Source organism: Esox lucius, chromosome 22, assembly GCF_011004845.1.
Source record: "Esox lucius isolate fEsoLuc1 chromosome 22, fEsoLuc1.pri, whole genome shotgun sequence".
Lineage (NCBI taxonomy): Eukaryota > Metazoa > Chordata > Actinopteri > Esociformes > Esocidae > Esox > Esox lucius.
In genome coordinates, this window is record NC_047590.1 from 11,055,232 (window position 1) to 11,071,162 (window position 15,931).

A 15,931-nucleotide genomic window follows, 5' to 3' on the forward strand; every position below is an offset into this window, starting at 1 on the left:
TACCATATAAAAGACAGAGAGTTTCATCTAGTTATAATACCTGTCACCCTAAGAGAATTTCATTCCCGACTCCAGATGTGTTAAAACGAAATTGAAACTGGAACAAAGAGCTCCAGCCCTTCTCTCCCTTTTAAAAAGCAAAACTTTACCCGTCTTTGAAATAGCTTAATAATAATTATAACAATACAGCTTTAAGGACCCTGAGCTGGTTTACAAAAAGCTTGTGTGTGTAAGAGTTGGGGGTGGGGTGGGGGAGGGGGGGTGTAAGATTAGAGGTGGGGCATTAGGAGAGAAAATGGTGATGGACAGCCCAGGCTGTGGCATTCTCCCCCAGCCGTCCAAGGCATCATGGTCTACCACTTCCCTGTTCTACCTGATTATTGATGTAGTCATTTGGTGTCCCAGGTCAAAACCAAGTACTAATTGGACTGTAAAATGAAGAAACACAGTGGAACTGGCCTTGAGGTCCAGAGTTGAGTATGTGATATCCTAGGGGAAAAAAACTAAACTAAAGCAGATGAAGTACTTTGTCTCCCTCTGTCTATAGATTAGAGTACCGCAAAGCCTACCCACTGCAGTCCTATATTGAAGCTCCAGACGAGTGTGAGTGTGTGCGCACACGCCTGTGACGCTTGCGGACAGCGGAGGCACTATTCAGATTAAAGGAACAGCTGGATAAAAAAGCCCCAGGGAGGGCGAGAAAAACAGGGATGAATTAGACATGCAATTTTCTGTTATCCTCTCTAACCTGACTAAGCTCACAGTCTGTCTTTATGGTTTGTTCGAAGGAAATGTGTTTATGGATTTAAAAAAATAAGTTTCCTGCATTACTAAATAAAACTAAAACACACAGGGCTTGAAGCCATTCTGAATCTCTGTCAGTCAGTTAGGCCAGACATTATACCCCCAGCATGAACACAAGAGCCTTCCCATTCAGACCCGTCTGAGCGTGAAGGTTCGCCAAAACACTTATTTAGTCACGGATGACTTCAGTTCTTGCATACCAGTAAATGTAGTGAGTGGGCAGGTCATCAGGACATACTGTATCAGTGACCCAGTGCAGGAGAGTTCCATTCCAGACACCCAAAATCACTGGAAATGGAATGGTGCAAATAACTAGTTGTGAAAAAGAACATATGCGCATTACTCTATTAATTACCCAAGTTCCAGTTTAATTAATTCAAGATTATTATAGAGACATTTAACAACAAATACCTTTCAGTTCAGTTCACAACCAAGAAAGCATTGTTTTTTTCAGGACAGGTGAGGCAGTTAAAATGTTTGGCACAGATTGGCAGACTTCGGGACACTGGCTACTCTATGCCCCAATCACAAACGGTGGACAACAGTAATATGGTTAGGTTGTAAGAACAACCTCACTCGGAGAAAAAAGCTGATTTCTAAACGCATTCCTATCAACTACAACCAAGACACACAGTGTCTCCTAATCCAGCCATCGCATTTTGGTTCAAGCTCGGCACTAACCCTCTGAAGCCTTAGATTATTTGAATCCAGCATGTCAGTGCTGTGCTAGGCCAAAGGGTGTTCATGGATTGAATGACAGACTACAGATCACACACACACACACACACACACACTTTGGAAGTCAGTCAGTGCAGTGGCTGCTCTTATCTCCAGCTTGCATTCCAACTGATCTTAACAGTCACACTTCACCAACTTGACCTGATTGGACAACAACAGGGTTAGAGTGTAACATCTACAGAACCCCGTTAAGATGATATAGTACACTTATAAGACTTAAGAAACACGGCGCATGCCACTGAGTGAATGATTAAACAGGTGCTTATTCTGGTCACTGCGGCGTTATCACAGGCCGGCTGATCACATGACTGGGTCCATTATAATTTATTATCATGAGACATTAAAGACAATATGTTGTGTTTGGGAGCCCAATGCATCTTCTGGGCTTGTGGTCATTCGTTGGTCTGTCACTGGTTCTTGTCATGACTGGCGACCAGGTTGACAGCTGGAGGGAATAACAAGAGAGAGACAACATGATTGATATCGATCTCGTGACTGTGCGTATAACTGGATTCACACACTGACAGACGGCGAACTGCTGAACGAACATTGACTGACGCCGTTCAAGTGAATGGGCGTGTCCAAACGTTTGACTTGTACTGTGTATGACTGACGGCAAACTGTCGGATGTGTATAAAGCTGGATATCCATTACAATGACGTGGAGATGAAGTTATGGATTTGCATGCCGGACGGCGTGGAGACGAACAGGCGTGTGGGGCAGCCAGAGTCGGTGCGTTTCTCACGGGTGGGTCTCTCACCTTCTTTAGTCACAGTGTCGGCCATGTTCTTGGCCTTGCCACTCAGGTCATTGACAACGCTGTCCAGGGTGGCTTCATGTCTGAGGAACAGCGGACGGATGACGCGGGAATAGAGGACGGCAGAACCGTTCCACGACACCGGGGCCATACACCACACCAGGAATAAACACTGGTGGAGAGGAACCAGAACGAGGGATGGAAGTAAGTGGAGGCACAGTGCGATTTTATGACCGGCTCCTGCATAATTAATGTTACCACACACACATGCACGCACGCGCGCGCGCAGACACACACAGACGTTCATGTCTAAACATAACCTAACCCAAACACAACTCTAACCTGTAGCGCCTTACCTTGCCAGCGTAGTAGAAGGGGAACCAGGAGAGGAAGATGTCAGAAAAGGCCTCGGTGATGCTGAAGCAGCCATAGACCACCCAGTAGGTCAACCACTGAGTGTCGTCATCTTTGTTCTTACTCTCTATGGCCTTGATCCTGATTGGACGACAGGACACGGACAAAGAAATGGAAACACAAGTGATCGGCCGCATTTGCCCTTTCAGGTCCCTTTTTACTTACGAGAAGTATGCCGGGTAGACAAAGCCAATCAGGTTACAGAGGAGAGAGGCGCCGTAGCCAAACAATAGATATGCACCAATCAGAGAAACCACACCTAGAGAGGGAGGGAGACCGCGTGTTACTGTGTGAGGGAGAGATCACATCTCCCAGCAAACGGTCTATTGGCATACAAATCAAAATACATCTGGGTGTGTTAGAGCAGGATGTTGGATGAATAAACAGGATCAGGTGTAGTGTGAACCTGCATTCAACAGTATCTCTCTCTGGTGAAGCCAGGTGAAACATACAGGAGTGTGAGATATTCCATGTATTCTGGTACGGTGTAACCCAAAACCAACAAACCAGTGGGTTCATTTTGCCAAACAAAATGATTGTGAAACTCTGTGCGAGACAGAAGCCAACAGGAACAAATAGTCCACAGGACCAAGGGGGAGGGGCCTACAACCGTGACAGGTCTGTCAAATCAATGGCACACATTTCAGTTAGCATACAGCACAGTGGAAAAGAAACGACAAGACAAAGCTCAATACGTTTTTTTTAAAGGTTGCAAACGGGCCCAGACACAGGAAGACCAAAAAAGGCGGAAGAAACGACAGGCAGCTACAGCCCAAGCCTGCTATTGTCCAACCAGACGCAGGTAATGGTAAGGCACCTGTTGTTTGAATAGGTAAATTAAACACAGCCTCAGGCGATACCTCTGTAGGCTGTGTCCTCAGTGGCTTCAACATTTTTTATCCAAATTTCCAACCAAATGAATCTACATTATGACCTTTTTTTCTTTCCTTCTTGTGAGCATAAGGCCATAGGTGAACAGTGGGTGGGTTAGCAACGCCAGGATTTGGAGAAGCAACGCTGAACATACCACAGTATTCGCGTGACAATGGTGTTCTGTTGAACTCCTGACTTGGAGTGTAGTGTCGGCCATCAACTACCACGCGGGCATACTTCCTACATATGGAATGCTACTGACGAGAAGTCAGTTATGAAAAGAACTTTGGATATATATATATATATATATATATCCCTTAGAACATGAAAATGGAACAGAGGCTATTGGAATACTTGGCCTAAATGATTCAGGTCACATAGTGAAGAGGGTGGCATTGGGGGGCCACAAGCCTATAGGCAATAGATTAATCTGCCTCCATCCAACAGCTTTCGTTGCCCAGTGGACATTATAGCTGGACGCTAATGCGACCCAGCAAAATGGTTTTCATAATATGGGCTGGGCTTTTTCATCCCAAAGAAAAGATAGATTTCAAGCTATTCCCAAAGGCAACTTCTTCTCTATGCTCCCACTACTGTACACCATAGAGAGTTTCACATGTGATGTTCACACCAGTATTTAACTTCATACTTGACCACAGTCAAGTGTGTGTGTGTGTGTGTGTGTGTGTGTGTAAAGAACCTTCAGAGAGCTACATAACCAGTTTGGTCATAGATCTGTTGGGGATATTGTCAACTCGTTTCCTGGCATTGTCAAGACATAAACAATGCAGAACCTCTGAGGGTTGACAACTCCAATGAAGGCTGCAGTCATCAAATAAACTCTCTGCTTAGCATGGATATTTAAGTAGGACGTAAAAATATACTTGGCTTGGGGACCAGTTGCTAGACTTTTGAAGCAGCCAAATTGACATCTAATATCGGATTAACAGCAGCCTCCACCCTAGGCCTCTGACCTTTGCTATTTTTACCTTTGTTGTAAAGTCATTTTAAAGACAGCCTATAGCAATTCCAAGTGAAACCAACGTTACTACTATAAAATCTCGTCTGAAAGGTTTTAATGTTTGTTCGTAAGGTCTAACGGGACTGTTCAGGGTCACAGTCATGAAATAAAATGGTGGCAGGTTAACCTATACCTACACGTAGCTACGTTAACCTTACTGCCGAATATAGCCTATACTATGTGCTGACAGTGACAGCGCTAACGTTGCACAACAAGAAAGTATCCACTAAGCAGTTCTGAAGATAGTGTTTCAACATCGACTGCAGTACAACATTTACAATCAGACAACGTGCATGACTAATGTTGGAGGAAAAGTAGTGGACAACTATTACCTGAAGCGATATATTTTCTCTGTATCCCGGTTTTCTCCTCCATCATAGCTAGGAGATCTGTCACAACGTTCTTTTCATTAAGAAAAGCCTCGTAGCGGGTATGAAGTTGGACAAACATTGTTGTAGTGGCGTGTTAAGCTTGTTGTTTTACGGATTCCCAGACACAAATCAAAACGAAATGTAACGGTGAAGTATATAGGTCACAAGCGATAAAACGTTAACATACTTATTAGTTGGTCGTTAAAACAAACCGTATTATCCGCGCTTGAACAACCTGTGGCCTATGTTGCAGGAGGAAAGTATGGTTGAAGTGGGAGGAGCATGATTAAGACACAACCAATCAGACAACTATTTTGTTGCCACCTGCTATTAGGTTACCACCTTTTAGTTCAGGCGACGCAGGTGTAATACAATTCACTTTTTAGTTAACAATTCTGAAAAATTCAGTTGACAATCCAGACGAACATTATAGAGGTGATGTTGATCTAGTTGTTTATGTAAAATAGAAATAAAAGAGCTGGTAGACCAAGTATGTAAAACTATTTAAATTATGAATTACATGGGACAATAAACAATCATAAATATTTACAGTGTTATTTGTGCTCCTCTGGTTGTCATGGCTCTGGTTGTCATATGATCTCTGTGAAATCCACAATAACCCATTCCCCTCCACCCAAGGTTCTCAATTTATTCCATATTTACAGGTGCCATCACTACAGTCTGCTAAAGCTGAGGGAGTTTAAATCCTCAAACATGTAGGTTGGGGACACATTAACACAGCCCTGGCACTTTAGCCACACAATATCAGCATATTTTTTGGAAATGTAATACAAATGACAGCACCACAGTATGAATACAATACTGGACATGTCAGTAGTTAGCATCTTCTATCTGCCACAGGACATACTGCTAGCGTTTAGTTACAGCAGCAAAGGAGAAAAGGGGCCCTAACTGTCAGAATGAGTTCCACTCTATTTGATGTACATTTTATATTGAACGTGAATTTAAACAACCTCTGCTCATTCGATTAGATAATCGGGCTGTCCCATTGTGGTTGGATTTTGCCCACAGTTTAGCCAAAAACAAAAAACTGTATAGATTAATATAACAACGGAAAAGGTGTGCAACAGATTAAAAACAGCTCAATTGTATTACGTATGTGGAACAACAATTGCATCATTCAAGTCACGGCTGCGTCCCGAAGTTGATGGGTTTCTTAATTCCTTTCTGTAATTTTGTCAGTCACATGTGACAATGGAGGGCTCTCTGATCAAGTACAATGGGCTGACGGTCTGACTTGGGATTCATGACAGTTTCCAGCCGAGCCCCATTAGGCACCATTTGAGATTGCAAAATCTTACACAAAAAATGGATAGGGTGTCTGATTTTATGACACCGATTTATGTCTGCATTTTCTATGTTTGTGTCACGTCACAAAATATGTTCTAAAATATGAAATGCACTGTGGCTGAATCCCAAATAGACACTCCACCTTCCCATCTGCCCTCTATTTGCGTATGTATCTCAAAGCTACAGGAATGAATATGATCAGGGGTGTAGGGGATCATTGGACCTGCAGTGGCCCCATCCAGTGAGTGAGTGACGCTTCAGCCTCCACCAGCAGAGTGGAATTACATAATTGTACCACATTTTTAAATTTGCACAATTTAATACAAAATAATGAATATCCGTGCCAATATATATGATGCACATTTGTTTGTATTATATGTGGATTTTAAATGTGTTACATTTTTTCTGAGGTTTATATGTTTGAAAATAATTGCGGAATTTGTTCATTTGAATTTCATTCTTGTTTTTTTTTATTAAATGTGGACATGAATTGCATCATTTAAGTCAGGAGTTAATGTATTCCTTAAACCCCTAGACACTCTCTTGAAATCACCCTAGGAAGTTTCATCAAGAGCAGATGACAATGAAAGGCACTCAGAGAAACTGGGTGGGGGCAAGTCAGCTGGTTTAGAATTCACACGTGTCTCTAATTGTAGCGGTACATTTGGCGAGAGGTTAAGAAGTGCCATTTGGATTCCACCTTTTTTTTGTTTTGCAGGCAGTGTCCACGTAAAAGTATTCTGTAGATAGCAAGGCAATGCTCACTGAATCTGTAAGTAGTCAAGGACTTTTGTAATTTGGGATCAGTCATAGTGGTCAGGTATTCTGTCACTGTGTATTCTGTTCAGTGCAAGATAGTGCAGAACTTTTATTCTGGGGATCAATACTTTGGTACACCGAGGAAAGAGTAAGGGTAGAAGGGAGGCAGAGTTGTCATGATGTCCTGTATGTCATCATGTCTCCTTGTATTATTCATTTTACATCCCTTATGAGTTTGTGCACCGTCTCATAATTAAAGTTTGCCATCTAATGCACTGATGGGGCATTGTGTTATCCTCTTCAACTTCCTTACAGCCCAAGGCCTTATGCAAGCAATCCAATTTGTTATTTTTTGTTATTTTTCTGTCCAGTTGCTGGATGACTCAAACTGAAATCTTTCCAATAAATTTGAGCAAGACAGTCAATCCCAATTACTCCTAGGTTGTTTCTCGAATTTGTTCTCAGTCGTCTGGTAAAATTATGGTAAATAAATCCTATGTTGCTAAATTTCTGCAGCCTGAGACACTGATTTTATTGGTATTTGTGATTTCCAATGCTGTTCACGCTGGAGCTGTGTAACACTTTTGGCCTCTTCATGTGTCATTCATCTGTTGTGGAAAATGATTAAATATATAATTCAACCGACATACATGTCAGCCGGAGACTTACCAGAGTCTGTATGTGTATATTTTTGTTGTAATTTCCTTGACAAAATGTTTCAAGAAAGGTGAAAAATCTATGATTTCATCCCTAAGCGAGGCATTTAACCCCAATGGCTACTAGGCTGTTGCTGAACACAATAATGTGTTCTCAGTCTTATTTTCCTGGTGAGGTAACAGTAAAACAATGTCTCTGAAGAATCAGATGGGTTGGACAGTATCGATTATACTTTCAGCTTAGATTGGAGAGGCGTTCCAATCCAGACTCCTTGCACTGAAGAAAGTGGTGTTGGGGGAGTGGTGTTGGTTTTCACTGGAGAAAGGAGTTTGGGTAACCAATCGATCTTTTCAGTGTGTCAGAAAGTTATTTTTTCTCTTGATTTTGTACAATTTAATGAATAAAAAAATCCCTGGAAAGATCTTAGTGTTTTCATAGGCTTAATTTTGCTTAGCATGCATATCTGGGAGTTTTGGGTTGTACTTTGAGGATATTCATACAGAATCCTGATTGTGTGTTTTGATTTATTGCTTGGTGAGGGGACTTTAGTCTTCACAACCATAGAGAGCATTTGGTTCTATAACTTATTACAGTATTTCTGAAAAGATGCTGAAATGTTACGTTGTTTTGGATGGTGCTTTATTCTGTCTGGTCTGAGCTGAAATTCAGTGTGATGATGTTGTACCACAAGAGGGCGCCAACAGCCTGCAAATGTCAGAACCATTCACATACAGACACAAAGCTGACAAATTTATTAACTTTGATTATGAGGTAAATTTACCCCATAAGTTGCATTTAACCTTCCTTTTAAGAAATTGTCTCTGGATTTGGAATAACTCACGACTGACAACAAAAAAACACATTCAATGTATAAGCCCAAGGTAAATTATATATATAAAAAAAACATTGTTCCAAAGTTAACACCAATTACAGTCAGATTGGACAAGCCATTTATGATCAATACAAATCAGGTCTGCAATATTCTGGATGGGCAATGTCACTCATCTCTCACTCTAGTTTGTCCTTTCTATCTCAACTCTCTGATGCTCTCAGCTGTGTGTTTGCTAATAGAGTGGTGTTTTCCATAGGTGTACATTATGATAAGGAGCACTGGTTCACTTAACACATGAGTCAGATGATTCCAGAAGAGGGTGTAATCAGACTTGGATTCAGGTTATCTAATGAGTGACACATTTGGATCTTCCTGATGAATTTACACCAAATGTCTGATATTGATCATCCTCTGAAATCACAGAAAAATTACAGAAAAAAGAACTGCAGTGATATGTCTGTATCTGTTACTTCTTCTTTCTGTCAGTCTATCTATCTCTGTATCTCCCTCTGTTTCACAACCAGCAGCTGTGTATTTGCCTTTAGAGTGGTGTTTTGCATATCTGTTGAGCCTCAGTGCTTCTGACACTTTAAGACTGCTGAATTAGCAATGTTGGAACTATTCTGTCTTCTTCTCAGAGACACGGATGAAGATGATGAAGATGCCACTGATTCCACTGCTGATCATGCTGGAGTTCCTGAGTCAGGGTAGGAATCTGCATCATCTTCAAACAACATTTGGACAAAGGGCACCACTGAGAATATTTTTAGGATAACCTGATAACCTTCTATGCTAATATTTGTACAAGGTGGAAGTTTACAGTTTTACCATTTTATGACTACACTCTGTTAACAGGAACATCTGGGGCTGGAGTTGTCTCCCAGTCTCCTACAGTCAAGTCTGTTACTTTGGGAGAATACGTGTCTCTGAGCTGCACAGCCAGCCAGGGGGTGGATGATGACCTGAGCTGGTACCTGCAGAAACCTGGACAGCCTCCTAAGCTCCTCTTCTATAAGATAAATAAACCAGAGTCTAAAACTCCCAGTCATTTCAGCAGCAGTGGGTCTGAACCAGATTTCACTCTGACCATCAGTGGAGTCCAGGCGGAAGATGTAGGAGATTACTACTGTATGGGTGCATACACTGATGGGAACACACAGTGATTTAGCGTCGTACAAAAACCTCCCTCAGTCAGACTGCACAGAGACTGTACTACTGCAGCTGGGACCTACTGCAGGTGTTGAGGTTCAACAGATTATGACAAGGAACACTGGTTCACTGAACACACTAGTCATGTGACATCATCAAGCATAGATAACCACTAGTTCAACACCATAAAGAACATCTGGGTAGGAATAATATATAATGTAAAATCCACCAAATAATTTAGTCCCGATGAAAACCGACAGGTGAAGTCCTGTACATGTACTGATCTCTCCCATTTCTAGATTCTGGATGATTTAGTTCTATTCAGAATGAAGTGTCTCTGTCCCTTTAGTCTTACCCCTTTCAACCTTATAATATACAGTTTTGTTACAGATGAGTTTACTCTTTGTTGAAACAACCAGAAATGCAATAATATTTACATTTAGTTATTCATTTAAAAAAATCAAGGACACCTCATTTGAACTAAATGATTACATTTTTATTTTGTCAATTTCTCCTATTTCCAAATCTGATACTCAGACAGATGATGATAGTTATTACAGTGTGTCTACTGGGAGCACTGTTCTGTCTCCAGTGTCTGAGTGACAGGGGTCTGGTCCTTTAGGGTGGCCTCACAGGTGACTGAGCCCGCCTTCCTCCACTGGTTGGCTGGGAGGGTCAGGCTGCTGCTCCAGCTGTAGTGTCCGTCTTTCTCCAGGACCTCCTGACTCTGGCTACCCTGCAAGGCCCCCCCAGCCCCCTGCCTCATACCCAGCTTCCAGTCCCCTGGGAAGCCCCTGTTGGCCAGGCACACTAGGACAACATCACCCTGGTCCTCCTGCTCACTGGAGGGGAGTAGGATGGTCAGGGAGGGACGAACCACGCCCACTTGAGAGAGAAAGAGAGATGATATCCAATGGTTAATGTGGACAAGAACATTCCAGAACCAATTATAACAACTTCAATATGAAGAACCAAATATAATATTGATTAGCTATTTTATTAAATAAGATTATATCTTTGTAAATGGCAGCAATTTAATATACATCAACAGACTCTTTCACTTCCCTCTATGAACATCTATGAAGCATGACCACACACTACAAATTAATTATCTGTTAAAGTACTTCATAGAAATATAACGTGTGGAAACAACATAAGATATAAATAACAATGCTGCTGAATGAACACTAAAACCATAAAACATTATTATATTATTATAATTATATTTGGTACATCATTCAATGTTTCTTTCAATGTTTGAAGTGTTAATTTTTTTTATTTCACTGGGTTAACAATTTTGTCATCATCTGTCCTGAGGTGGGGTATTTCCATAGAACTGCTGCTTTGCATTGACACCTCATGGTTCAGTGCTCTGAGTGTTTATAGACCTGTGTGTTTCACACTTGATGACTGAGAGCTCCTTCAACACAACAGAAACTACATCAACAATGACTCTGGTCACCATCTTCATCTGGACACTGGTCTGCTTCTGCTTCAGAGGTCAGTCAAGTTCACCATGTAGACACAAGTAGTGTACTAACTCTACATAACGTATTCCTAACGTTCCATTGATATTTGTTCCCTCTCCAGGATCCAGAGGTCAGGTGACTGTGACTCAGCCTCCTGTAGTGACCTTTTCTCCAGGAGACACTGTCACTCTGACCTGTAGAACCAACCCTGCAGTTTATAATGATAGTGATGGAGATGAGGGTGCGTTCTGGTATCAACAGAGACCTGGAGAAGCTCCTAAACTCCTGATAAAATATGCAAAGACAAGGATAGATGGGATTCCTGCTAGATTCAGTGGCAGTGGGTCTGGGAGTGACTTCAGTCTGACCATCAGTGGAGTCCAGGCTGAAGATGCAGCAGTTTACTACTGTCAGAGTTATCACAGTGGTAGAGTGTTCACACAGTGATTTAGAGCCGTACAAAAACCTCCTGCACCAAATGACACACATCAATGTTAACATATTTGAATGTCCCCTCAATGCTTGGTTGGTCTACCAGACACACAGGTGTCCCTCACTTTCACAGAGATGTTGATCTGCATGAACTCTCTCTCAGAATAGAGTAGGACACTCCCCAAGTGATCAACATCCACTGACATGACAACAGAGTCATTCATTTAACTTTGACATTTCCACTGAATTTTCATTCTGCTGAATCACTGTTATGATAAGATACTACTTTATTGGTCATATTACCATGAAATGTCTTTGTTGCAGTACATTCAACACGAAAGCAAGTAAGCAGACATTGCAATAGAGTACAACAAAAGAAATAGTGAAGAAATTCAAAAAGTTTAAAAATTATAGTTGGTGATGATTGGATGACCACCAACTACTCAGTGCAAGAGAAGAGTTACAATTGAATATTGGCTGTTGCTATTAATTAGTCATTTAGAAACATACATTTAAAAACACCCCTGTATGATGGCCATGATGGTGAAATTGTCGGGTTCAAAGCAGGGGTGAATTGAGTTGTCATGCAGGGGTGGGATGAGTCGTCCATGGCCATCAGATTGGCCAACATACTTTTATTAGCCACCTTCTCCAAGGTGTCCAGCTTGATCCCCACCGCAGAGCTCGTCTTCCTCATCAGTTTATGTCTTGGTGATGTTGAGGTTCAGGTGGTTCTGATCACAACACTAAGTCATCCACAGTGCCACAGTAATCCTGCTCCCCATTAGTGCACCCAACTATGGCATGTGTTGGATTGTACCTAAAGTCTGAGGTGTACAGGGCAGGGATGCAGACTCGAGTCACATGATTTGGACTTGATACTCGACTCACCTATTTTGCATCTTGAGACTTGACTTAGTAAAAAGAGAAAACACTAGCAATTGAACTTCAACTTGAGCTGTATGACTCGAGGGACTTGCTTGGATTTGCCCAGCACCATCCTCTCAACCTTTTTACCTCTGTCTGCTCACCTCTGTCTTGAATTGTCTTGACTCGATCTGAGCTATGGAACTTGTGACTTGAGACTTGCTAATCATTTCTTGAGACTTGACTCGAGACTTGAAGGATAAGACTTGAGACTTACTTGTGACTTGTGCCAATGGGGCTTGGTCCCATGTCTGGCACAGGATAAAGAGGAAGGGTACCAGGACTGTGCCCTGAGGGCATCCTGTGTTGCTCACCACCAGTTCTGACACACAGCTCTGTAGCCGTACAAAATGTTACCTTTCCCATCAGCTCGTCAGTCACCCAGGGAAACCAGGGATTTCTGGTCCATGTAAACCCCTGGAAATTAATGATAATCCTGAGATCCATTGACCCTGACCCCCCCCAATATACAATACAAACCTACGCCATTGGGTGAAGGACACTCCAGCAGTCCATGTTTGTACAGCCATTTGATAAAATATACACATATAATTCCTCTTCAAACATATAGACTGACTCTATGAAGAGATTCCAATCCATAACCAGCTCCATCATTTTCATGACCCGATGAAAGAGATTGTTGGTAGCAATTCTATTGATGTAGGGGGGGTTGCGGTTGGTGGGTGTCCCTTTGGCTGATTCCTGGCAATGTGGGTGGATATGAGGAATGCACTTCTAACTTTTCTCAGTCTCCTCCAGTTTTACATTTTGGGAGGAGATGAGGTCCTGGTCCACACCTGTGGAGTACCTGTTTTGGGGGGCCCATTGATGTCCCTGTCCTTGTCCATCTGGTCATACTTTTGACCTAGTCTAGAATCAAATAGACTCTGGATTTAGCCCAGATAAATGTATTTTTTATTCCAATTGGACTCTTAATATCTCACCCGGCACAGCCAGAAGATGACTGGTCACCCCTCTGAGCCTGGGTCCTCTCTAGGTTTCTTCCTAAAATTCGGACTTCTTAGGGAGTTTTTCCTAGCCACTGAAATCCAACCCTACTGTTGTTTGCTCCTTGGGGTTTAGGGCCGGGTGTCTCTGTAAAGCACTTTGTGACAACTGCTGTTGTAAAAAGGGCTTTATAAATAAATGTGATTGATTTATTGATGTAAAACATCATCATGCTGAAGTAAATTTCAGTCAGAGGATAAAGTGTCTATTTGTCTAACAGGGGCAGTGTGTTGCAGTCTTGATTCTCTCAAACAGTCATTTATGAATACTGACTGTACTGACTTCCGAGATCAGACGAGATCGGGCGTGCTCAGGGAGGTGTGGCTGTAAGTCTCTGCTCTTTGCGGATGATGTTGTCGTGTTGGCCCCTTCAAGCCAGGACCTTCAGCATGCACTTGGACGGTTTGCAGCCGAGTGTGAAGCGGTGGGGATGAAAATCAGTACCTCCAAATCCGAGGCCATGGTCCTCAGTCGGAAAAGGGTGGCTTGCCCACTTCAGGTTGGTGGAGAGTGCCTGCCTCAAGTGGAGGAGTTTAAGTATCTAGGGGTCCTGTTCACGAGTGAGGGAAGGATGGAACAGGAGATTGACAGACGGATCGGTGCAGCTTCTGCAGTAATGCGTTCGATGTATCGGTCTGTCGTGGTGAAGAAAGAGCTGAGCCGCAAGGCAAAGCTCTCGATTTACCAGTCAATCTACGTTCCTACTCTCACCTATGGTCATGAGCTTTGGGTCATGACCGAAAGGACAAGGAAGGTGCTCCTTCCTGGGAAGGTGTTCCGGTCCTGTCCCACCGGAAGGAGACCCCGGGGAAGACCTAGGACACGCTGGAGGGACTATGTCTCCCGGCTGGCCTGGGAACGCCTCGGTGTCCCCCCGGAAGAGCTGGAGGAAGTGTCTGGGGAGAGGGAAGTCTGGGCATCCCTGCTTAGACTGCTGCCCCCGCAACCCGGCCCCGGATAAGCGGTAGATGATGGTATGGTATGGCATGACTGTACTGACCTCTCTTACCCGTTTTTGTTGGCAACAATCTAACTTATAGCATTAATCTGGAGAATAGATACAGGCTGCGGAATGGGAAATGTGTCCATTGGAATCTATGATTAGGGAGCCATATCATTCCCAATTCATGTCCCTTAAAAAATACATCCGATTCATAATGGCCCAGGAGGGATGAGTGCCCCCTACTGGCACTCCAACACAACTTCCAGATGGATCTGGTCACCCATCCAGAACCAACCAGGACCAACCCTGCTGAGATACAGAGGCTGACCAGTGGTGCTATGCTGCAGGATGATCAATAAAAACCTGACTGTCCCAATATAAAGCTGACTTGCCTAATATAATCCAGACTTGCCCAATATGAACCTGACTGGTCCAATATAAACCTGAAGGGTCCAATCTGGAATTTCACAAAATTACAATTAATTAGAGGTATTATTCTCTTTTTGAACTGAAGTGAAATTAAACTTGATGCCAAAAGATCACATGAGGGCACTACCTACCTTATAGCATTACAGTCAAATACAGCAGGTATGGCATCAACTAGGGGTCATATCCACAGTTTAACCTGTTAAAGGGACAGTTCAAACTAAAATAAAAAGTATTTTGGAAACTGCATGAAATAGAAAACCTAATACAATGTTTTTCTAAAAGATTTACTGTCTAATCTGGGGTTGTCCTTGTTATTTCTCATAATCTTTCTTATGTTTTATGTTTTCTATGCATTGATCCTTTGTTTTCTTGATGAGGTTTTACTGTTTTGGAATTTCGTTGTGTAACTTTGCCTTTCCCCTGTATTAGTTCTTTCTCCTGTGTTTTCTGTTCTTCTGTGCTCCATTATGCCTATTTAGTTCTGTTCTGTTTTGTGACCATTGTGAGGTATTGATTGACTTTTGCCAACATACTGAGACTTTGTTTAGTGTACTACTTAGAATCCCTGGCATTTAGATATTCAGCGTTTGGACATTGGCTTTGATATTTGTCGACTTCACTTTAGCCTTGTGATTTTGTATTGTTTGTCTCTCGATTTTTTACATTCTGGTATTGACTCACTGCCCGCTTGATTGACTCTGCTTTCTGCCTTGCCCTTGCTTGGAATTGTCAGTTGTCAAATAAGTACTTCTAACACTCCACATCTGGAAAATGCGAACCCTTCTCTCTGACTCATTCATTACAGAAACGACCAACGGCTGACCGTAAAATACCAACATTATAAGTCTATCCCGTTGTCTCGCTTTCAGTCATCTCTCAATCTCTCTGTCTATCTGATGTTCTCTCTTTTTCCTCTCTGTTTCACATCCACCAGCTGTGTATTTGCCTTTTGAGTGGTGTTTTGCATATCTGTTGAGCCTCAGTGCTGCTGACACTTTAAGACTGCTGAGTTACTAGTGCTGGATCTAGTCTGATCA

The 15,931-nt window shown here is 42.5% G+C and overlaps 2 protein-coding genes across 2 annotated transcripts; one reads left to right on the top strand and one right to left on the bottom strand.

Moving 5' to 3' along the window:
• Positions 1-1,151: 1,151 nt before the first annotated feature.
• zgc:101744 (HVA22/TB2/DP1 family protein) lies at positions 1,152-5,274 on the bottom strand. Its single transcript, XM_010865407.3, has 5 exons — positions 4,940-5,274; positions 2,879-2,972; positions 2,656-2,794; positions 2,303-2,471; positions 1,152-1,987 (listed from the first exon to the last, which is right to left on the bottom strand). The coding sequence occupies exons 1-5, from the start codon at positions 5,055-5,057 to the stop codon at positions 1,950-1,952; spliced, it is 558 nt and encodes a 185-aa protein (XP_010863709.1). The 5' UTR covers positions 5,058-5,274; the 3' UTR covers positions 1,152-1,949.
• Positions 5,275-9,175: 3,901 nt separating this feature from the next.
• On the top strand, positions 9,176-11,890 carry LOC105006746. The gene is made up of 5 exons (XM_034289904.1): positions 9,176-9,244; positions 9,393-9,696; positions 10,459-10,538; positions 11,064-11,186; positions 11,277-11,890. Exons 1-5 carry the CDS (start codon positions 9,184-9,186, stop codon positions 11,600-11,602), a joined length of 894 nt encoding a protein of 297 aa, XP_034145795.1. The 5' UTR covers positions 9,176-9,183; the 3' UTR covers positions 11,603-11,890.
• Positions 11,891-15,931: the final 4,041 nt, after the last annotated feature.

What these genes read in the sequence shown, in the direction of transcription:
- zgc:101744 (XM_010865407.3), bottom strand. Translation starts at nt 5,057, where the DNA reads ATGTTTGTCCAACTTCATACCCGCTACGAGGCTTTTCTTAATGAAAAG. An exon ending in GAGAAAATATATCGCTTCAG is followed by an intron (nt 2,973 to 4,939) that starts GTAATAGTTGTC and finishes CTCCCTCTCTAG; the next exon opens with GTGTGGTTTCTCTGATTGGT. An exon ending in CCTTCTACTACGCTGGCAAG is followed by an intron (nt 2,472 to 2,655) that starts GTAAGGCGCTAC and finishes CCTCTCCACCAG; the next exon opens with TGTTTATTCCTGGTGTGGTG.
- LOC105006746 (XM_034289904.1), top strand. Translation starts at nt 9,184, where the DNA reads ATGAAGATGATGAAGATGCCACTGATTCCACTGCTGATCATGCTGGAG. An exon ending in TACACTGATGGGAACACACA is followed by an intron (nt 9,697 to 10,458) that starts GTGATTTAGCGT and finishes CCTCATACCCAG; the next exon opens with CTTCCAGTCCCCTGGGAAGC. An exon ending in CTCCTGCTCACTGGAGGGGA is followed by an intron (nt 10,539 to 11,063) that starts GTAGGATGGTCA and finishes CAGTGCTCTGAG; the next exon opens with TGTTTATAGACCTGTGTGTT.